Raw genomic sequence first — 23,066 nt, 5'->3', positions numbered from 1 at the left:
GCTGAGGGAACTGGGGTTGTTTAGCCTGGAGAAAAGGAGGCTGAGGGGAGACCTCATCGCTCTCTACAACTACCTGAAAGGAGGTTGTAGCGAGGTGGGTGTCGGTCTCTTCTCCCAAGTAACAAGCGATAGGACGAGAGGAAATGGCCTCAAGTTGCGCCAGGGGAGGTTTAGATTGGACGTGAGGAAAAATTTCTTTACTGAAAGAGTGGTTAAACATTGGACCAGGCTGCCCAGGGAAGTGGTTGAGTCCCCATCCCCGGAGGTATTTAAAAGACGAGTAGATGAGGCACTTAAGGGACATGGTTTAGTGGGTGGTGGTGTTGGGTTGATGGTTGGACTCGATGATCTTAGAGGTCTTCTCCAACCTCAATGATTCTATGATTCTATGAGCATTCCTGTGTAAACAGGTATTAGGGCTTGGAGATGAATCAGGAAGAAAGTGAGAACAGGGAAAGATGCAGTTCAAAAACTACTTTCCTTTCCTTGTCCCTCTGCCCACCCAGCAGACTGCAGACCATTATATACCTAGAAAAATGTTAAGTACCCTATATGTTTTTAAGCTGTGCTTATTTCCGTATTTGATTACAAGCTAATATATATGGACTACAACTTGTTACATCCAGCAGCCAGCACTTCCAAACATACTCTGACCGAAATTTCTGATGCTCTTTCTCTTACCCATTAACTGGGTTAGGGTGGGAGGTGAAATACCCCTCGAATTCCCAGTAAGGACTTCCAGGAACAGACAGCACCTACTCTCAGGCTACTCAGTGTCATCTCCTCCACTGTTCTGCCCATCAGTCCACTCACATCACTACACCAGCTGAATTCTTGCTAATAACAAAGTGCTTGCTTGTCTGAAGTCTACAGTCTATATAGGTTTACAGGCTTACATATATGTGTAATTGCGTATCATGCGTTAAGAAAAAAACATTAATTTTCAGAGTATTTTGAATCTGCTTAGCCAGTCAGACTAAAGCCTGCTGGGACACAGGCTGCCAAAACCGTGTAAAATTCATTGGCAAATGATCTCGCTTTGTTTTTGAGTTGGAGAAGCAAAGAAACATCTCCCACACCAGGCTTCAGACACTGCCCCCAGCTCTGTCTAGACAAAAAGACGGCAAAAGAATTCCTACCCGGCTCCGCAATGTCAGAAAGAACAGAAGGTGGCTAAAAACCAAGAGAAATGACATTGCCAGGGAATAAATGCGCCAGGAAGCTTCGCTATTCAGTCTTGTGAGAGCTGAGCTGAAGAGCCTGCACACAGACAGCCAGCACCATCCGAGATGCTCTACGGTGTCAGGAGCACCCCTGTGGGGCTGGGAGATGGGGCACGAGACCGAAGTGGAACTGGTACCCACTGCAGCAGCAGGAGGAGACATACGGGGCAGACACATATGCTCAGGCAGATGAATTGAGCCCCCAAAGGGGGCTCTCTACCTCTTAATTCACAGGGTAGAGAGGAAAACCTGGACACCGTGAGGAAGGAGAAGCATGAACTCACACCTGGCACAGCTGTGGCCAGCCCCGTATTTGATGATACGTTGCTTAGAAAAGTTTCCTACAGCAGTGAGAGCAATGTAGTTTGTAACTGACAGTGAGAGTCATCTGGCATCGAAACTGCCCCATCTAGAGCTACATTCCTCATGACCAACATGCCACCTTCGAACAAAGTACAAATTTGTTTGTTAGTAAGAAAGAGTCTGAAGTCCATCCAACCATTACTTTACTAATTAAACAGTAAAAATTTTCCATTTGTTAAGGAAATGTGTCAGGTTACAGTGGGCCCAAATACAAATGCCATGGACTTATCCAGGCATAATCTTAGCAGGGATCGGAGGTACCCTGAAGCAAAGTAAGCCCGTATTGCCGGAGATGAAACAGAGCCAGGAGGAACATTCACGCAGAGTCAAGTCTTTGCCTCAACTAAGATTTAAAAATGCCTCATGAAACACTGTGTTGTAGAAATTGGATTAGAGAGCTAAAAAAATATTGTCAGAAAGAATTAGCTGGGGCATTATAATTATGGTTAGCAGAATGCAGTTTCTATGGCAACATGGTGGAGCTAAATCTAAGGATCCCCAACTTTACTTTGACCGACTCAAAAGGCATTAATGCCTACCTTGGTCTATCGTACACTGATCTTTTAGACTGCATTAATTAACAGCTTTTAACAACATATCTTAATCTTGATCTTGGGAGATAGTGTGGAGGTAGCCTAGGAGCAACTAAAGCATCAGTCCAGAGAGTAGCTGCCAGCACAGCTCTGGTGCTGGAGAGGTGGGGGAAGAGAGAGCAGGAAAATTACTTTAGTTTGGGCACATAAAATGCTGATCCAGTTTCCTTACGCTACAGGAGTAGCAGGGAGGCTATGCAGACCTACAGATGCAGCAGAAGTCATATAGATCAACCTCTGCTGCCAGGCTATGATTTGTCAGGCTTTTTGGTGTAGATGAAAGGAAATACTGAAAATACCTGGCAAAGCTTGTCACATGCCACGTTGTCCGCTGTTATTAGAGTTTTCACACTCATTTGCTCCTGCCTGCTGATTTTTTACTTGCTGCAGTCAGCGATCACAGCCACCTGGCAGCCATACATGACTGATTGCAAGGACAAGACCTTATGCCATCAATTTAAAATGTGCAGTGAAGACCCAGGACAGCTACCTTGCCTGCAGGGTTTCAGCAGACCACAGGGGAGGCTCTCTCAAAGCAGGCAAAGATTCCTGGGAAGCCCTGTCTCTAACCAGACATTTCTAGGTGCTGAGAGTAAAGCTAGCCGTGCAGCTCCCACATCTGGCTACTCAAAGCAGCATGTAAATGTGCTGTTTAAGCACCGATTTTAGAGTCAAGAAGCAGCTAAGCAATTAAGAAATCCTTTTTTGGAAACCAAGAGAGCTTTTATATATGTGTCTGTACATCATGTACGCCCACATATCCCTCAGTTTAACACCTAGGAAATCTCTCTAATCCAGTGTTAATTTTTCATAACTGTAAAATTTAGTAATTAGACCCCAGCTCTTCCCTGAAGTGTTGAGCTTACCTGCCGTGGCTGGTTAACCTTTGCTCCTGAAGAAAGCAGCAATCGGATGACATCCAGATAGCCTCCTTGTGCTGCCAGGAAAATTGCAGAAGCTCCATCCTAAGAACAAATACATCCAGCTTACACTGTGTTGAAATGATGCCATTTTTTCCATACAAAACCAAATCAAACTGAATCAAGTTCTCCTTCTTAAGCCATTATGCAGTGTAACATTTTCATTCAGCACGCACAAGTACTGGCTCCCATCATATACCAAACTGAGCATTAAATCCCGGGTGTGGAATACTAAGAGTCTAGTTCATCGAAGTGTTGACCTACATAACAAGAAATCCATTCCTATATAGCAAAATAGATTTATTTGGGTTCATCTAGCTTTTATATGTTCATGCAGAAGTGTTCTGCTACATAGACACACATGGTGAAAACATGTTCAAGTACTTTGCAGAACTGGAGACTCCAGCATTGAAGTCTGCCCTTTAGGCTGAAGGAGTAAGCACTGTGCCATACTGCTGTGCCACCCCAGCAACTACCACGCCACTGCCCTGGCACGTCTTGTAGAAGAGACTTCACCTGTAATATAATAATGTAAAAGTAGCACATGCAAGACAGAGTATCTCATAGCCCCATCAGAAACCAGCATTTTCATGCAAAAGGCATGTGAAAGAAATAAACAAATACGGGATTTTTTTTCCTCAACATGTCTTTCATGTGCAGATGTTCTCAGCATTTGGCTTCACAAAAGCTTTTTCCTTAGGAAAAAAATTTAAAAGTCATATTTCATTAAGTTTTTTTGATGAAAAAATTTCAAATAGCATTAGAATCCATCCAACCAACTGGAAGTGGAAACCTGCACTGAGGGTGGGACAGGTGTTTACCCATCCTATATCCACAGCGCTCAGCACAGAGCATGCCAGGGCAAGTTTTCCCAGGAGGTGAGACTCTCTTAGTTTAAATAGAGACATGAATGAACCCCTTCACCGCATCTCAGATGTACAAGTACACATCTTCCAACCAATTTATGCATATGCTTACTACAAAATACAGGGCATTTTAGTGGAAGCCTGTTGTTGCCCTTGCTGGCATATCACTACATTGGGACCGAATGCTGTTGTCTGCCGAGAGATACTGCTTAGCTACTCATCTTCCTGCAAAACTCAGCACAGACTTAGTGAAGCATGGGCTGAATATAGTGCCCCAGGGACTGATTTTAGAATGTTTGACCTTGATTTCAAGACAAATGTCCTGGTAAAGAAGAGAGGTGTCTGCTGGCACTACAAATGCATACCCCTGGGCCCTCTGAGGGGCTGTTTTCTCTGGTTGCTATGCGAGTACATGAAATAGGGTGATGGTATCAGGTCCTTTGCAGGCTTCCTCCAGAGACAGGGGTAGTGACAACACTTCCATTTAGAAAGTAAACAAGGTTGTGTGATCGTATAAGAGCTCTTTATTATAGCATTAGTCAAGATGGAGAACCTTGGGTTCCCTATCATCCAACCATTTTAAAAATTAATTATTAGTTTTTTGTACTTGATTTGAATTGATGCTGTAATGAGAAAGCTGTTTTGAGGCTGTAAGATGTTTCTGCAAGAAATACTGATAAGTTAGGGTATTCTCTTGCCTTCTCCTCTACCCCTCATGTGAGTCAATTTAAGATTAAAACATCTATCTTGATGGTTTTGGGAGGACTACCCAAACGCATGCTCGAAATCCTGCTCATTTGGCCGCCTGCCAGTGAAACTGCCAGCCAGATACCACTTTGCAAAAGCAGCCTGGTGATGTCCCACAAAAGGAGCCAGGCTAATGCTCATTTTCAAGAGATTGTGTTCTTATTTTATTAAGCAGCTGTTTCTGACTGGTTTTGCCCAATGGCTGTGAGCAATAAAAATATGTCTCTAAATCCAATTGCAAATATTGCTCATTTCCAGGAGAGACAACAAGGAAGTTATTTTACTGCCTTCACTTCTAGGCAAGTGTCTGCAGGTGTGGCAGCATGGCTATTTTTAAACCAAGTGGTAACCCCTGGGATTACCGTGCAGAGGTATGAATTGCTGCCCTCAGATTAGAAAGGCAATTGCTATTTGCACAGCAGTGAGGGTGGAACACCCTTCTTTATAAACACGGGGTGAGGGCAGCACAGAGGTGGGAATCCCCTGTGCGACCAGTGCACAGCCCCCAGAGCGCAGGTGGCTTCTGCTGTCACCAGCCCTTGGCTCCCACGCACGCTTGTAGGAGCTGAGAGTGTAACAGCATCCTGCAGATCCAAAGCCCATGGAAACGGCTGAAAAAAATTGTATGCCCCTGGGGAACAACTTCCTCTTTGTCAGTCTTGAGTGCCCTGGGGTAGGAAAGAGTGGTGGGAAGTGGAGGGAAAATCTGCCACTCGTTTCTGTTGAATGCTGAAAAGCTTGACTTATTTGTGTCTCTGTTGGAGTAAATTAAATCCAGTACTTCATTGGCTCAATCCAGCTTTCTGAAAAGTCAACTAAACAATGTCAGTTCAGCCATTTTAACCATTCTTTGCCCAAAACACTGACAAGCTAGAGATGCACAAATACCAAATAATATAATCTTAACTGATATTTTAAAAAAATATTTTAAAGACATATAAAGATTTAAAGATTTTAACTTTTACTACTCTTTCTGGCAGAAAACTAACAAACTGATTCTCTAGTACGTCAGGGGCTTTATGGCTATTCACTCTTCTGTCTGCAATGCAAATCATGGTAGAACATGACACGGTCTTTTGTTCACGGCTAATGGATAGCACAAATCTGATCCAGATTTGGTACATATCCTTCATACAGATAACGAACCAAAAGGCAGCCAAAACATCTTTTCTGATTTTGTGCTACTTCCCCCAGGATCATGAAAAGCAGACAGTTAACAAAATTCACATCTTAGAAGAGTAAAGTACTATAAAACCGCAACGTTTGGCAAACGCTTCTCTGTGCCGGAGCCAGAGTACCCGCTGTTGTCCAACCAACAGCACATTTGTTCCACCACCAGTGTGGTCAATATTATCTGTGGCAAATAACTTACATAAAGTTGATCGTGAATGTTGGCACCGTGCTTCAACAGAGTTTCCACTACTTTTGCATGCCCGTACTGACAAGCAGCTAGAAGAGCAGTACCTCCATCCTGTGAAAAAGCAAAGAATGGGTACAGTCAGGTGAGAGGGCAGGTGCTGGACTGAACATCACCATAAAAAAAGTGCAAATTTTAAGGCTTTTCAGAATTTGGCTCACAGCAGTTCTGTAGTGACTAGCTACTGAATCTTTCATAATTTTAGTACCAAGTCTTGCCACATAGATCTTTTATGTGAAAAAAAAATTTTTTCTTCTGAGGTTTTTTTAGTGAGGGACAAGAACTGAGAAAATTCTGCTTTTTGTTCCTTGTCTTCTGCCTTCCCACTAGAAGCTTTGTTCCCTTCACAACTCCAAGCTCCTCCATGTCTCTTCCCTTTACAGCCAAATCCCCCACCCCTGCCAAGCTCTTCCACCTATTGAAGGACAGCACACCTTTCCCCTGCTCCAAAGCCTACTGATCATCTACTCTTCTTTGGCCAGAACCTCATGCCCTGTCGTGTCCTGCCTCTCACCTGTTGATTGTTGGCCTGAAGAAGAGTAGGGAGGATGCATTTTAAAGCATGCTAGCTAACTGTGGAAGTGTGAATCAGACCAAACCCATGACCATCAGTGAAAGCCCCGTTACTTCTGCTGAAGAAGTGATCCCTGCAGGTAGGATCAATCCCAGGCAGTTACAGTTGCTGCACATCACCACTAAAGGGAGACCTAGGCACATGCATCAAATCCTGCTCTTAGAGACACTCCCTTGGGAGCTGTCTGAGAAGGGAAACACCTCAGTGTCACTGGCACTTGACTCCCAGCCCGCTGAAACAACCGAGATAGATAGCAAATGTGGGTCTTGCCATCTTAAGTGCACTGTGCCCCACTCAAAAATTACCATTATTTCTGACACTGATATGGAGGGGAAGTTCTTATCTTCCGCCTGGGATGGCACCATGCCATCATGCAAGGATGACGCACACCCCAAGTCATCCACACCAGAGGTCTTCTCTCTCCTTCCCTGCCTTCTCCCAGTCTCAAGCTCCTCCTCCACAAGATAAGCTATCTAAAGTATTTCAGATAAATGGTTTCTAGAGCTGTTATTAATGTAGGCAAAAGATTGTGTTTTCCCTCAGCCTTGTTCTCTGAAACAGCTCCAAAGTTTTGTCTGACATTTTCCACACAGACAGATATCCACAAGAGAAGTTACAGCCTGAATGGCCAAATGGATCTTTTATAACGGGAAGTGCCAATCAAATTTATTAATCTGTGGTGTTACTTCATGCCTATAAAAACCTCACGAAAACTCAAGCTCTGACATGACTGAACTAACCCACAGGGACTGCCTATAGCTACTCTCAAAACCTCATATTCACCCTTCCTCCCTATGACACTGAAAAGCAAACAAGGCTTGAGTGTCAGCAAAGTCACAGATGTGAAGCTGTTATGTGACAATCTAAGAACTGCATATTAATTCTGGATTATTTGAGTAAATATAGTGTGTAATCAGGTCAGTGGAGTTAAGTTACTTTATAGCTACAATGAGTCATTAGACTTTCCTGTCAAATTAAACTACCCTAATTTAATAGGAACTGCTGGAACCAAACACAGAAGCAATCACAATGGTTCCTGGATTAAAAAACACCTTATACACACTTAAAAGACAATGGCAAAAGCTAATAGCTTCATGAAACCTATTTCCTGTCTCCAACCAGATGAAAGCCACTTTGCTCGAGTAGTGAGTTACCAGATCAAAGGGCTGCAAACGAAAAACAGAGACATTTTTAAAGACTCTTTCCCTGAAGGAAATGGAGAGAGAAAGGTTAGTGAGTTAAGAAGAGAAACTGTGCTATCCAGATTGGAGGCCCTCTGTGGAGAGGCAGGGAAGGACGAGTTTTAGGAAGCTTAAAAATATTGAGGTTCCCTGTATGGAGGGTAAATAGACATGCTCAATTAGCTGCATATGGGAATAGTTTGTTTATTGCTTTATGGTCTGGTTTTTGTTTTCTAAAATTCTTGTGTTCTCAAAAAACTCCTGTTATTTTAAGAAGATTGTTTAGGCATTAACATAATTGCTGGAGGGAACCAAATGACAGGTCCCAAATAAAAGGCAGGCCTGCAAAGCTAACCGCAGTTAGCACAGCAGAGCTGAAGCCCAACGCTTGGAGTCCAACTGTGTGATCCCGCCCTGGGAGATGTCACAGTGTGAGGTTTAAGAAGGGAGACACTTCTCGCAGGATATGTCTAAGTGTCTCAACTGGGGATCCTGACCAAGTGTTTGGTTGAATTCAGTGAACAGTTTTAGACAGATACATTTTTTGGAAGAATAACACATTTCCAAAATATACCATTTAGATCTTTCAGACTAGAGTGACCAAGTTTCCTAGATCACCCTGATCGGGGTCCAGGGATCAGAAAAAAGCACTGGGTAGTCCCCAGTTCTAGCTGCCCACCCTGAATCAAATATTTACTGGGCCAGAGAGAATTGGGTAGCAACTCCTTGGCTCGAAGGTTTGGTCCTTGATCGGGAAGACAACTGGGCTCTGAGACCTGCTCTACTGTGTCTCCTATGAAATTGAATACATTCAAAAGAAGAGACTGAGATTCATTTGAATGCTCCGATAAAGAGACAGGTCTTGCTGTAAGAAAAGGGAAGTTGGGACCAGAAATCTTTTTCACTGAAAAGGCCACGTGGTAAGACAGCACTCAGTTAAATCAAGGAATTGTCAAACAGTGTGAAGGTCCATGGCTTCTTAGGAGGATAAAAACTCAGCCCCCTCCCACCCCTATTGAGCTTCCATCTGGCTTTCTCTTACACTTTCTTCCCTTTTTGCCAGCACAAAAGCCTTTCCTCCAGCAAGTTCTAGCTGGAGACCCCAATGTTTTACAGGCTATTGGGAAGGCAGATGAGCTATGAAAAAAAAAAAAGAGGAAGTAAATGACAGAGTTTTAAAATCCCTTTCAGCCATGTGATTCCCTCTTTTCTTTCCTTTTTGGCTTCAGCTGAGATGAGTAAAAAGCTGAAGCAGCACCTTTGGTATTGGCAAGCCTCTTGGAAACTCTGAGCAGGGCAGCAAGTGGGAGCAGGGACACGTGAGCAACCACAGAGGCACTTCTAGGGCCATCGCCGGTGGTGCAGCTGAGAGAAGGCCCATTGCCTTGGGATTATTTCTTGCTCATATCCTGTTTTCCTGACGCAATGTAGCTTCTATGCTTCACTGCAAACCCTTCCAGCTCAGGTAGGAGCCAGTTCTCTCAGCTACCTCTGCAATTCTTCCTCTGAAACCATTTTTCTTACCCCCCCCAGTCTGTCCTCCCTACTGGCAGCACATAGAGCAGCTGCCAATCTCCCGTGTAAGCACTTGGAACAGCAGCACCCGATAAGACCATGCTATCCGGTGTAGACTTCCCTATTTGCCTACCTCTTCCTTCACCTCTGTCATCATCGCCTGAAAGTAGCTTAGAATTATATGGTATTTTATCATCTCTGAAATATGCTACAAAGGAGGGGAACTGATCTTCTGCAATCATTACCTGCTGAAAAATAGCCTCTGACATACCGTTTGACCTGCAGTACTGCTCAGAAAACATGCCACCATGCAAACCCTTTTTAAGAACCCACACGCTTTTAACATGTCTCAGAGTAAGAAAAGAGAACATATTTCAATTTATGATGCATACTTCTAAGGATGCCAGACTGGGACAATGCAGAATAATATTACTGAACAATATGTATTTTATAATAAATATATAATAACCTTCAATAGCACTATTTATTCTCTTTACATCAGCAATTATTGCTAATTACTTTATTACACTATTTTAGAACATTTGCTTTGCCTGCCATAGTGAATATCAACTCTAATGATACAAGGGGTAACAAGAATTGAACGCCTATATTAAGATAGTTCTCCAGCAATCTTGTGTATGAGTAACAAATACAGTAATTACAATTTACAGAGAGGTACATGAAAAAGAAGATGTTGGGCTTTGCATTTCCTTGCTTTAAAGTCTCTGTTTCCTAGGATACATTCAATTTGTTTTCTTATTTCAATTCCACATCTTCTTTATAATAGAAAGTCTTTTGCAAATTTTGCAGTGCCCTTTAAAAATAGCCAGATCAGCCATATCTTTTCCAACGCTGCTCCTAGCTGAGTGCCTTAATCGGAAAATGCCTTATCTCTGACCTGAAAAGGCGTATTTTGTCAACTATATAGTTTCTGTGGCTTGGGGGGGATGGAGGAGCCTGTTATCTTAGTCGCCTGTTAACAGAACCATGGTTGGATGGAATAATTCCAAGCTACGAAAACCACGTTATTAAATCAGAAAATTGAACTGATACAAAAACACACTAGAAGGCCAATGGAACATGCATACTGTCAATGCAGTACGTTCTCAACGGTGCCTCCTGCTCAGGTACACACTGCTGCACAAAGTACAAGCCGGTTTCCCACCCAGCCTCAGTCTAAAAATTCAGTGGGTTACCAAAGCCCAGTCTGGAAGCTGTAAGCATTTGGATTCCTGTGTCTAGATCCTCATTTCTGCAGCTCATAGCTGCAGTCCCCAGGCAAGGAATGAGTGAAAGAATGAACATGGCAATTTCCAGGACAGGTCCCAGCATTAATGATGAATCTAGCAAAGCCCTCACACTACTATTCAGAGAGAGCAGATCCTTTCAGCAAAGAGGGCATGGGCATGATAGCTAACCTCAATTTTTTAAACCAGTGTCACTTTAATCTTGCACAGATTAATTTTAACTCAGCTATCCTTTGTTCAGCTTTTAAGAGCCTTTTCAGGCATTATAGCTTGTGCCATACTGTGAGTGCTGAAGTGACCGATACACCTCTTAAAGAGGTGATGAGAAGGAGGGAGTGCTTGGACAGGCACATTTGGTGCTGCTGGAAAATAGCCTCACATACACATTGCACACCAGTTTGTCACGCTATGTCTCGTGGGAGTTGGTGTTGTCTTATGACCAGTTTGACTGGAAGTGGCAGAAAACTGTGGCCTGGAGAGGAAGAGCAAACTGCAGCTTAAAAGATACTTAGGACTGGCACATGGGCCAAGTCAGGTCTGAATCCAGAAGAGGAGGCAGGCAGGAATATGGGGGCTGGGAGCAAAGTTTCAAGGTGATCAACAGTAGAGCCCAGACCTGCATTTGTCCAAAGATGGAAACCATTAGGAGCGGCTGAATGCAGGAATATTTTCTTACCATTTAGATCTTTACTCCCTTTTATCTGCCCTAGTGATTCACTCAATATATTTTGCATGCTTCATAAAAGATCATACATTGTCATGAAGTATCAGGCAACTTCAAGCCTGCTGTTCACCTTCTGGGCCAAGTCGTGGCCTCTTCACAAACTCCTAGTTCACAGGCTGTGCGAAGGTTTGGTGAAAATGTAACTGTGCCTCTAGACAGAATAAGGTACTCAGCCTCTGTCTTCCCTCCTTTACAAGTTTCCTGCATTCACTGCTGTCCCTTCCTCTGCAAAAACACTGCCCAATTGCATGCTGAGCTGCAGTGAGTAGTTCAGGCTCTTCCAACACCTGGGACACCTTTGCTCCTTCAGCATGGCTTTGTGGCCTTTTTATAGGCCAGATGACTCAAAGAACAGTGTAAGTTCACTCGCTCAACTCTATACAGCTGAATGCAAGAGATGATAATCCTTCTGAATCTTGCTAACCCTCACCTATACCCTGAAATAAAAGACTGAGAAGCAACCCTTATTTTAATGTGCAGCTTCTCCCAATAGCTCTGTCCCAAATGAGATTATCCAGCACTTCAAAATCCAGCTGTTGTATTTAACATTGCAACCTCCCACATTGCCAAGTTTCACAGCTGCATTCCATGTTGTGTTAAACAGCCACAATTTCATTCATGTTTTTAAATTCACTGATTGCTGTTGTGGTCAGAGAGTTGCTAACCACAAGCATAGCTCCCTGGGGTACTGGAATCCTACTGCATGGCAGTGTGTGGACTCTGGCCACAAAACCTCAGGATTTTCAGTCCCTGAAGCATAAGGAGTTAAGTCGCTGACGTTCCATCAATTCTCTTCATATTTAAAGTCTGTATTTCCAGGGACTCTGGAAAGCAGGTATGGGTTGAGGTAGTCATTCAAATCACAGACTATAGCATCTTGAAAAATTGGTTACTGTGGGGTAAAGAACTATTCCTTCTTCTTCAAACACATCACTATGGATCCCAGGGTATGTGACTGGCAAGTGTCCTCCCCAGATTATGGGAATGCTCCAAAATGTGGCCAGCATGTCAAGGGCAAGAATATTTAATGAAAATCTGGTGCTTTTGGTTCTGTTTGCTGACAGCAGAGGTGCTAGTACTGCCTTGGGCAAAGAAACTGAGTTGATGTACTGCTGTCAGTGATGAACTGCTGTTCTTAATGCTGTTCACCCCATGAGGGGTGATGAACCAGACCCAGGCTCTGCCATCTGTGCTTTCGGCTATTCTAAGAAGACTTTGTAAAAGGACCTGCCTGAACAAAGAAATAGAAGCTCTGAGGTGCATTTCACCTTCTTGTCACAGATGGATAAATGGGAATTTAGGGAGGACTGAAGCCATTACACTCTTATGTCTCCGATGGTGGTATGCAGAGACGTCCCAATGAAGACGAAATTTCAGTCTATGTAAGTGAAGTACATATACACCTAAAATGAGATCCTACCTAACATGTACAGAAAGACCCTTTGTTCTTGTATTGGAGGATGGCTTAAGAGGGAAGACTGATATCACTAGCAAGGGACTGATCTTCGATCAACTTATGCCATTAAGTCTAGGTAGTAAAAGCTAGTCCCAAGTTAATATTTTCACAATATGTTGCATTACTCAGAAAATGTTCAAGTGAGGAAATCCTTTTATCATCTTTCTGCTGCCATATCATGTTTCACGTGAATAGGAAAAAACAGCCTTCATTGTCAGAACGGATCAGCATGCAAAAATAGACCCATCATCTTACTTTATTCTTAAATTCAGTGGAGGCTCCAAATTCAAAGAGAAACTTCACTACATCGTTGTGGCCTTGCTGTGCAGCAAAGAACAGAGAAGTTGCACCTGACTGTAAGGAAAAAATTGATTAAAAAAAACCCCAAACACATAACACATTTGACTGAAGTATATACATGTCAAATTAAAAAGTATTGAGCACAATCAGTTGAATATCATCTGAAAAGACATGACGATTTTGAGGACTCCAGAGGACACCAGGTATCTTAGGTCAGTTTTCTTCCCATTGTACTGAGAAATCTGTCCAGCATCATACATTTGAGCAAAATCCAAGTTTCACAAGGGGCTCCTGCACAGTTTCTAAAATAGACCTCTTAGGATTCACTCACTTCTACCCAGTCACCAGATAGGGAAAGCAAGCCCAGAGTGAGAGAAGAACCATCTTGCACAACAGAGGAACAGCCAATTTGAAACCAACCCCTATTCCACCTGCCGCTACGACCTGAGACAACTAGGAGCATGGGATGGATTTGGATCGGGGTGTGGAAAGATCAGGGAGGCGGTTATTTAGTACAGCAGAGCTCCACCTTGCTTGACTCTCCACTGACAAAATGTGACTGCTGTTGGCGTAAGTCATCCTTGTCTCTTGCAGCAGTAGATCCCCATCCACCCAAGCGGCCTTCAAGCAACTATAACCAGCCCTGCAACTCCTGCTTTCCCTTAACCTCGCTGAAGAACTGAAACCCCGCATTTTATACTAGTATAAAAATGTACTAGTATAAAATACTGTCATTAACATGTGAGTAAATCAGGACCCAAAAAATGAATATGTAAGGTTTTAATGGCTGGATAGAAGGGGGAAGGAGGGGGGAGGGGAAGCATTAACATGTGAGTAAATCAGGACCCAAAAAATGAATATGTAAAGGAGGGGAAGGAGGGGAAGGAGGGGAAGGAGGGGAAGGAGGGGAAGGAGGGGAAGGAGGGGAAGGAGGAAGACAAGCAGGCTTTCCTGACTTCCTGACATGGGCTCTCTCATCCCATGTAGAAGGTGCAGGAAAAGAGAGCTACACATGAAATTCACTCCAGTGCCAAAAGCCTTTACAATAGCACATGGCCCCGTGGGACCATTTCAGAGTCCCCTCTCCCAGACACACTTATGGCGTTCTCACTTTCCCAATCTTCACAACAACTTCAGAGTACAAGAGCACTGGTTTGAGTATGTGGATTTAGTTTCAGAACAGTGCCGTTGGTCTTTAGGGCTTAAACTTCATCTGTTTTGCTTCCTCTCTGCAACAGGGTGATTTTGGAGGATTTCAGCGTTTCTCTTTTTGTTGGTTTGCTGAATCAGTATGTCCTGAGAGGTACTCAAGAGCAGCTCCATAAAACTGTTCTCAACTTTTCCTTTTGTTGCTGCCTTTCAAGCAATGTTTACCTAAGGGAAGGGACATGTTTAAATACATGTTTTTTTGGAACAGGACCCCACTGAAAGACACTGACAGTCACGGTTAGAGCAAGTTTAGGCCAGTAAGCGCAAAGACATTTATATCATCAAACATGGCATTCACTGACTCAGTAACTTGCGGATGTCAGCATGAGATTAATGCTCTAGTTCCAGGTAACCAAGGAAAGTGAGAAACATTTGCTTGTATTGTTAAAGTGACGAGCATACTCCTGTCCTGCGCTGCCTGCCGCCGTCCCATGTTACTGCATGCCCTCCTTAAACTGCTTTTCTCTTTGGACCAGTACAACTGTTGCTGTCCTAGAGCAATTCTGCTCTCTGTGTAGCCAGCACACAGACCAGAGTGGCTGCAGGTACTCCTTACAATCATTTGCGCAGAGCATGAGGGGCAGGCACTTTCCCAAAACCAGCCACTGACATTGTCCCTTCCACAAGCAAGCATGTCATGGTGCGAGAGATGCCTTGAATGCAAAGCAGAGATGCAGGGAAGGGTACGGGTGATTAAGCTGTGTGATTATTAGAGATGACTTTGCTCAGACTAAGAGGCAGAAACTCCAAAGCATACCGAGTCAAAATAATCCCTGGGCTAGCAATGGCATCCACTCCATTTTAATGACCAGACTCTGCAAATCAAAAGGTAAAGGACTTCTCCTTACCATTTATCCCATCCAGACAGCCGTAAACTACTGTGCCAATAAGTAAAACTACAGATGCATAAATGGTGTAACCCTGGGGGGTTACATCTCAGATGTAACTGTCCCTCACCAACCAGATGTGCTGGAAATGTTTGATGAATTTTTTATAAATGTACCTCTGGCACCTCATTTTCTATTATAAACTGCAGACACCTGATTCCTTGATGTTCTCAGGAGAACAGACTCTGTTTATACATGCACTGCACAGCAAGTGACAAATAAGCAATTGGCAAAAAGGAATAGACAACACTTTTATTATTTGTAATAAACCAATGGTCATTTAATCAATCCCTGTTTGCAGGCAGAACTTCTCCTACCTCTCTCTGCAGATTGATATCTGCTCCTTGCAACACCAATTCCCGTACACAATCTGTGTGGCCATAGTAAGATGCTACCATCAGAGCTGTTGTGCCAAGCTGGGAGCAAGGAAAAACAAGTCAGTACCTTCAACAGACACCTCCAGCAATGAATCAGGCTGTCTGGAAGAGACAGCACCTCTTCTGAAAAGCTGAAGGAAGCTTATGATCATTGAAAAACTTGCTATCATTTAAAACTTACTATCAAGAATACTTTGAAAATGAGCAATTAGCAGATGTTAAAGCAAAAACATTACAGACATGCCTGCAGTGCTAAGGCCTGACCGTTCACCAAATACGTATGCAATGACTTCGTCTTATTGTCCCAAAATAAGTGAAACAAGAATAACAAGAATATTTTTGGTTTATACACGGCATTTTTATCAGAGAATCCCAAAGATCTTTGCATCATTTCCAGAAGAATAACCTCAGACACAGGAGCTGAGTGACTCAGCTGAGTCACTTAATTCTGAGTCATAGTCAGGAGTAAGGTCTGGGTGATTTGAATACTAATTCCCTATCCAAACGATGAGAGCAAACTCACTCTGTGACTCTTCACATTATATGAGAGAACTTTCTGTACCAGAACTAAGCGTTCAACTTCCCTCAGTACACCATAAGGTCACTGCTCCAGTGAACCAAGTAAGATTTAGGTTATATGTATGTGGTGCATGGACAATACGTGGAAACCACATGCATAAGGATGAAATTCATCCTTCTAAAACATTCACACACACCAGTTCAATTTAAAGAAGGAATGTGTGACATGACAAAAAAGAAGCATGCAGCCTTAATCATATGAAAATATTTTAGTCTAGAAAATGTGTATGCCTGATATAATTAATAAGTCAGGATATTTTACAGTGCATTGTAAAAATTCTTGACCAAAGTTAGCCTTCTTTGGAGAAAAAATGAGCAGTAGGGGACCTTGTTTCTTTACATCAATCTCTGTCCCGTTTACTTCATGCCCCCACCTGAACATCCTTCCCTCCCTGTCAGAATGACAGTCATAGCATCAGCTCCAGAAGTACTGCAGGACAAATACTTGCCTACAGGGCAAAAATGAAATGAAAATGAAAAGATAGGTTAAAGTCAATGGGCTTAGAAAATCTCTTGCACTTTGAAGGTATTCAAAGTGAGAGAAGCTGTGGCAGGTTCATGTTTCAGGCTGGAAGTGGCACTAACCCTGTACAACACAGGCACGACTCTCAGTAAGTCAGTCCCAGCACCAAACAAAAGAAACCTGGGAGCTTCTCAACCTCGGTTTTCCCCTGCTCTTTGCAGTAGCTTAGTACTATCAGGTATCTCTCCGTACGTTGTAAGCAGAATAGCAAGACATACCCATTATCTGTGTTTTCAACCCATTTCTAATCTCAAAACTAGTCGCAATCCATGCCAGTTACAGTAAGGAAATCCCCATGAAATCATTCTGTCATGTGTCTGGGCTCCTCTTTGCTTGGAAATCGTACTGTGCCTTCGTGTTGGTGCCAAGTCCAGGAGATACTGGGGTATAGGGGAGGAAGAAGTTAGGAGGCCAGCAGTTCTTCTGACGGCACCGCTGGGTGTAGGACACTGCATGCCACACGGGGCAGGAACGGCTGCGCATCAAATGCACTTCTACATTGCCTACTTGGAAACTGTGGTCCAAGGTTATTTTTTTTAAAAACTAATTATCAGGAGCTCTGCTAGCTGACAGAATCATTGCTACCTGGGCTTGGTCGAGTTGACTCTTCACCGTGATCTATTACTACAATGACATTTTCTTGCAAAGAGAAGCCCGAGGTGCTAGGATCTGTGTTTTTAATGTCAGCGCCACAAATAACTGTGTAAGACACATTTTTGAGTGCTGGCAAATTCCTAACCCCTTGCCACCGATGTAAATCATCACGCTATTTTATCTTGAGTTTCAAACTTGCTTCTTGACAAGAGAAGGTTTTAAATCATCCCTAAGTGCCATAAGACTCACAAATATCTCATGTTAGATCCCTGCCACACCCTCGGCGCAGCGGGCTATGGAAAGCGATGTAAAATCAGTGCCGTAGGTGTAGGTGCATTGTGTGCATACACTGTCTTTGCAGTCCACATCTACTCGCCCACTGTTCATCAGCAGCTGGAGGAGAGCCAGGTTTCCTTTTCTTGCAGCCCAAAACGCTGCATTGGCGAGTGGTGTTTCTTTCTGGTGAAAAAAAAAAAGCAGAAATAAAAGACACTGGAAGAGACACTGGACAAACACACACATGCAAATTCTGCATTCAAGCCAGGCAAGCTTCAGCTTAGTGTGCTGTTCTTTCAAAACCAGAACACGGAAGGGAAGCTAATTTAATTTTGCTGTGCAATTAAAGAGATCAGTCTCCCTGTGCTACCTCATGTTATTTCAGGTCTTCCCTGTGTCCATGGCAGCCTATGTCTCTTAGCTTCCTCTGTAGTGAAAGACGATGATGCTGGTCCAGATCCACAGGGAAACATCACAGAAAACAACGTGCTAACTGGTACCTGTATTGTCTGCTTCTGTGGTGGGGCTGGGCACAGTTAGAGAGGCTGAATCATCCTGCTGACATGTCCTGCTGCAGGACATCCTCCTGGGTTTCAGGTTAGCTCTCTGCCGTCTCCTTTTCTGCATATAAAGTCCCAACACAGGAAAAGTATTGCTCATGCATCTCCCATGCTGTTTGGTCTGCCTCCTCCCTGGAATTAACACCCTGTAACTGCGGGCACATGAGAGATCTCCTGGGTGATGCTAGGAAAAAGAAGGCTAAAATCTTGCTCTCTATAGACTTACGGATTCATTTACTAGGTATGCAAGGCAATATGTAAGGCAAAATTAGGAAGCTCTGAAATCTAGATAACACAGGCCACTGTTAAACAAATTGGTAATAATACAATACTCTTTTGAGGCTTTCTTAGTCCTAGAAACGATGCCACAGTATGACTTCTCCTGGGTAGGAGCAAATTCTCACTGCCCAGCATAGGAGGAGGACAGCAGAAAAAGACACAGACTTGGCTCCTGACCTCCTTATCTGATCCATGCAGGCAGCTGCCAAAATGCTGCCCCAACAGGTAAGCACTGCGACGGGTGAAGTACGGAGGGGAAACAATGCTGTGATGGCAAGGGTACGTATCCTAGAGCAGGCTCATGCTGCTGATTTCTTAGTAAGGCTCAAAACCACCAACAGTTCAGTAAGGCATCGTTTCACTGATAGTCATCTTAGACCAAAACAATGTCAAAAATACCCAGGGGTCTTGCTGCCCAGTGAATCCTACCTTTAGGATAACCCAAAGGAGTGCAGAATGGATATAAAATTCAATCATTCTGCTTCAGAAAATGTAAAACACACTTCTCCATGTCTAAATGTCAATGCGCAAATGTAATGTGGTAGAGAATCGGGATTGAATGGTTTTATGGTTGATACTTAAAATGCAGACATAGAGCAGAGTTTAAATTGCTTCCTTCACTGACATGCAAGTAATAAATCTCACAGAAACCAGCAGACAAGACCAATCCTGTGTGAATCTATCCCAGATCCGTCGCACTGAGCACTTTCCATGGGTTGCATTTTTAATATTCATAGGTTGGAAAATTGGCAGCTGTTTGAGACAAGAGAAGTTTCAACCATTCAGTAAATTATAAGACACTTCCTATAAATTGATAGCGATATTTCTTGTACCAGCACACATAGGGGCAGGAATCTGAAAAATTTAGCAAGCACAATAGGCTAAATTCTGATCTTCCTTTTACAGCTAATACATTTCCTCTGGTGAATCTGCAGATAACGTCGATCAAAGTAGAGCCAGCAGTTTACACCCTCCTTGCTGGCAACGCAGTAGTGTTTTCCTGTCTTTACTCTTACAACCACTAAAATTTTGTGTAAAAGCAAACAATTGACCTAAACACACAGTGGCCCATGTTGCCCTTTTTGCTCTGATTTATTAGGCAGATATTTATTTATAGAGCAGGTAGTTAGGAATATTGTCTTATTGTTTTCATTATTATGATACTCAGCGGCAAGCTATTGCAAAAGAATGATATTTAGACCTTACAGAGTGGGAAATCAAATTCCTTACCTTTTATTGTCTCACTCTATCCCTTAATGTTTTAGAAAGCTTTGGGGTATGGCAATATATCCATACAGGGAAAGATTTATTTCATCCAGCCCGGTTTTCACTACGAGGGCACAGTAGCAACGTGACCGCATTTTATTATGCCTACCATACAACAACGCCTTTATCAATCAGGTAGGCAGGAACCAGAATCAACATTCAGGAACCCTTTACCTGCTTTCATCAGTTTACATAAGGAGAGAAGAGAACTAAGTTGCCCTGTTACCCTACTCTGGAAGTAGAAGTCCAAAGTCTTTAGCCTTATGAGTCATAAAATTCCTACCTCTTTTTTTCCCCTATAATTCCTGCAGTAGCTCTCAAGCAAAGTTGTCCTCGTACTTTGGATCAAACCCAAGGAATGGAAGAATTCTCCAGTGCATCAAGGACACAAAATCAGGTTTTTCCCCAGTGGTACTTTTGACCCAATTTGGAATGACTGCTATCAGTACTTGTACTTCCCCTCGTGCCCCCACATTGCTGGGGATTCCTTGTATAAAAGTGGAGTATACCGCACACACAGACTATCAACAATGTAGTGATTAGATAAAAAAAGCAAACACAAATCTGAGCTGTTTTACCTGCTAAAATGAATGGAATGTGCAAAATCATTCAGATGATCTGGGCACCCTACAAGGTCAGCCTCAAGGTGTACCATGCGGCAATTTCTCTTCCGCTTTCAAACCAAGGATTTATACCTCTGTGCTCTTCATTTTCAGGTGATATCAGCAATACTGACATCACTGGTAGGCAAAATGTAAGACGCTACTTTGGGATTAATAATCTGAGTAACTGAATAATTTTTGAGCAATAAATGGGTTTTAAACTGCAGGATGTGACATAAGCCTTGACTGCTGTTGTTCAGTTATGAACTCAATCCTGCCTCATCAGATACTTCTTAGGGAGAGGTAATGTTGAATTTCAAGAGATTAACTGAATACAATTTTCATGTCATTCTTATTATAAAGCTAGTCTGCTCCTAAAGCCTCCTTAAAGTAAACAACTGATCTTCAGCATTGACAGTCTGGGACCAGAACGTAATAAATGTTTGAAAAAGTGATGAGCTAATAGCTTTGGTGAAACTATGACATGTTTCATTATGTCATTTGCCCCAGCATTAGCAACTTTCAGGATACAATTTCCTCCACTTCATCAAGAGCTCTAAAGCATTATTTCAAACTCTGGCTGTGCTATTCATTTCAATTGTTTATATGCTTTTATGAGAGCCCAAAGATGAAAAGCTGGCATTATATTCATGCTGTATTGACACCAAGCAAAAATACTTATTAAAAAATGGCCTAGAGGAAAATATATGCTATAAATCTGATAAGACCATTTCTATGCAGGAACACAGAAAAAATAAAATGTGATAATGTATCTGTATGTGTCATCCTAGGAATATTGAGGGGAAAAGTATAATTTAAATGCTGTGATCAGCAGCTCCCGCTCCCTGCCCTACCTTTGATTTGCTGTTTGCAGAGAAGAGGCAGGTCACAGTGGGGTAACAGCTGAGGAGGAAGAGGGCAGTTCTTAAATGGTGCTCTTGAAGATGAAAGAAAAGAGGCAATAGGCAAAGAGAAAGAAAAGAGAGGAGAAAGAGAACACTAGCCTGGCGGCTTGTTCCTTGTGCTGTCAAAATACAAGAAAATTCCCTTTTCTTTCTCAGTTTCCAAACCAGTCCTAATGGAAAGGAGGACTTGAGTAAAAAGTTTTAAGAAGAACAACTGGGAATCAGGATCAAGCATGATACAACGGAAAATGTTAGTGGGACTTAGGAAGAAAGAGAGAGGACTTTATTAGATAGCAATACATCCTACATGAAGGATCCTGATAAAAAAGAAAGGTTGTTCAAGATATAAATGTAAGTTTAGACAGGCAAAAGCTGGTAGAAGAAGAGAGGGTATTCATGTGTATAGACAGTGAAAAAGAAAGATAAATGCTACCTCATGTGTAAGTGGGATAATAAGATGGAAAACATGAATAGACAGCGGCAAACAGAGATGGTAGGAATCCAAGGTAAGTACACAGTCTTCTGAGAGAAAGAGAAAATGCCAAGCAAAAAGACACAGGAAAGAGAGAGAAAGCAGAGGGAGGTGCGGGCTGCAGTTCTCCAGAGGGAGAGGGAGCAGGCAGTGAGCTACCTTGAACGGGAGTACTTAAGGGAATAGAAAGTGAGAAACAGGGCACGGAAAAGGAGCTGATAGGGACAGAACAGAAAAGAAGACCTGAAGAACAAGGGAGGCCAAAAAAGGATAAGAAGGCAAGAAGAAGGGGCTGGCACCACCAGGAACACGGGGCTAGCATCCATTAGGGTGGATGCTTGTGAGGAAGGAAGGTGGGAAAAAACTCAAGAGAGACAGAATGGAGGGACAGAAGAGACTAAGACTAAGGAAAAAAAAGCAGGTATGAGACCAATGCAGGACCAAAAAGGGGATGACCACAGAGATTTCACCACCCAGTGTAAGGCTGAGCTGCACTGTGAGCAAAGGACCCTGCTCCCTGCCACACCAGGGCTTTAACTGCAGGTGGAAACCATCTGCTGCACCACCATCGAACCAACACGGTGCCACTGCAGCACCAGCACTCCCTGGGGGCAGACACATTGACAGGAGTGAGAGGCGAGTACAGGGAATAATCCATCAAATAAAGCAATGCAACACAAGCAACATGGCAAAGGACTGGCACAGAGCCGGTGATCAATAAGAGCAGGGCAAGCACAGCATCCAGACAGCGCATAACCAAGAGGAAGATGCACATCTAGCATAAATATTATCCATTAGCATCAGTAAATTGCTACTTGCTTCCCTCTTTGCCAATTGATCTTAAAAATCCTGTCCTCAGATTAAAAAACTTATTTCAGGCAGTCTTTTGAAAATGACTGCTCTTGCATGGTTTTGGATGGAGGAAGTACAAAAAGCGACAGGAATCACAGACAGAAAAGGGAACGAACCAGCCTGGCTTCGTTGGCCACCACAGCCTGAAACGAAGAGTACGGATAACCGCTGCCTCCTACCTATTGCACAACCAGCACTAGCAGAGATGATCGGAAAAGTGAAGAGGAGGCTCCCGACTGCACCAAAACCCACAGTGCTGAGCCCGGCCACCCTCAAGCCGGCGTAAAGCTTCATGGAGGCTTGCGGTTTATGTAATGCTAACCGTGCATCCTTTTGGGGATGTCAGCTGCGGGAAGCACCCGCTCCGTCAGCTGCCACCACAGCACTCCCAGGGCACCCCATAGCCCGGGAAGGACGCCTCTGTTTTCTTTCCTTCCGCCCTAAACCACCAAGCTTTTCCTAAATAAATAAATAAATAAATAAATAAATAAATCCCTAAATCCAAGAATACGACGGAGCATTTCACGGGCTGCCGGCTCGGTAAGCACAAAGCGGGAGG

At 43.2% G+C, this 23,066-nt stretch overlaps 1 protein-coding gene across 1 annotated transcript in view; it reads right to left on the bottom strand.

Annotated features, from left to right (window-relative positions):
* The window catches only part of ANKRD29 (ankyrin repeat domain 29), a 50,328-nt gene that overhangs the window by 9,695 nt on the left and 17,567 nt on the right, over nucleotides 1-23,066 (bottom strand). The window contains exons 2-7 of the mRNA XM_019473747.1: nucleotides 21,133-21,181; nucleotides 17,644-17,754; nucleotides 15,540-15,638; nucleotides 13,082-13,180; nucleotides 6,085-6,183; nucleotides 3,046-3,144 (exon numbers count right to left, since the gene is read on the bottom strand). Coding sequence (XP_019329292.1) covers nucleotides 3,046-3,144; nucleotides 6,085-6,183; nucleotides 13,082-13,180; nucleotides 15,540-15,638; nucleotides 17,644-17,754; nucleotides 21,133-21,181 — 556 coding nt within the window. The remainder of the gene's footprint in view (nucleotides 1-3,045; nucleotides 3,145-6,084; nucleotides 6,184-13,081; nucleotides 13,181-15,539; nucleotides 15,639-17,643; nucleotides 17,755-21,132; nucleotides 21,182-23,066) is intronic.

The sequence above is a fragment of the Aptenodytes forsteri genome, unplaced genomic scaffold (assembly GCF_000699145.1).
Source record: "Aptenodytes forsteri isolate BGI_AS27 unplaced genomic scaffold, ASM69914v1 Scaffold23, whole genome shotgun sequence".
NCBI lineage: Eukaryota > Metazoa > Chordata > Aves > Sphenisciformes > Spheniscidae > Aptenodytes > Aptenodytes forsteri.
This window is presented reverse-complemented; position numbering and strand designations above follow the sequence as displayed.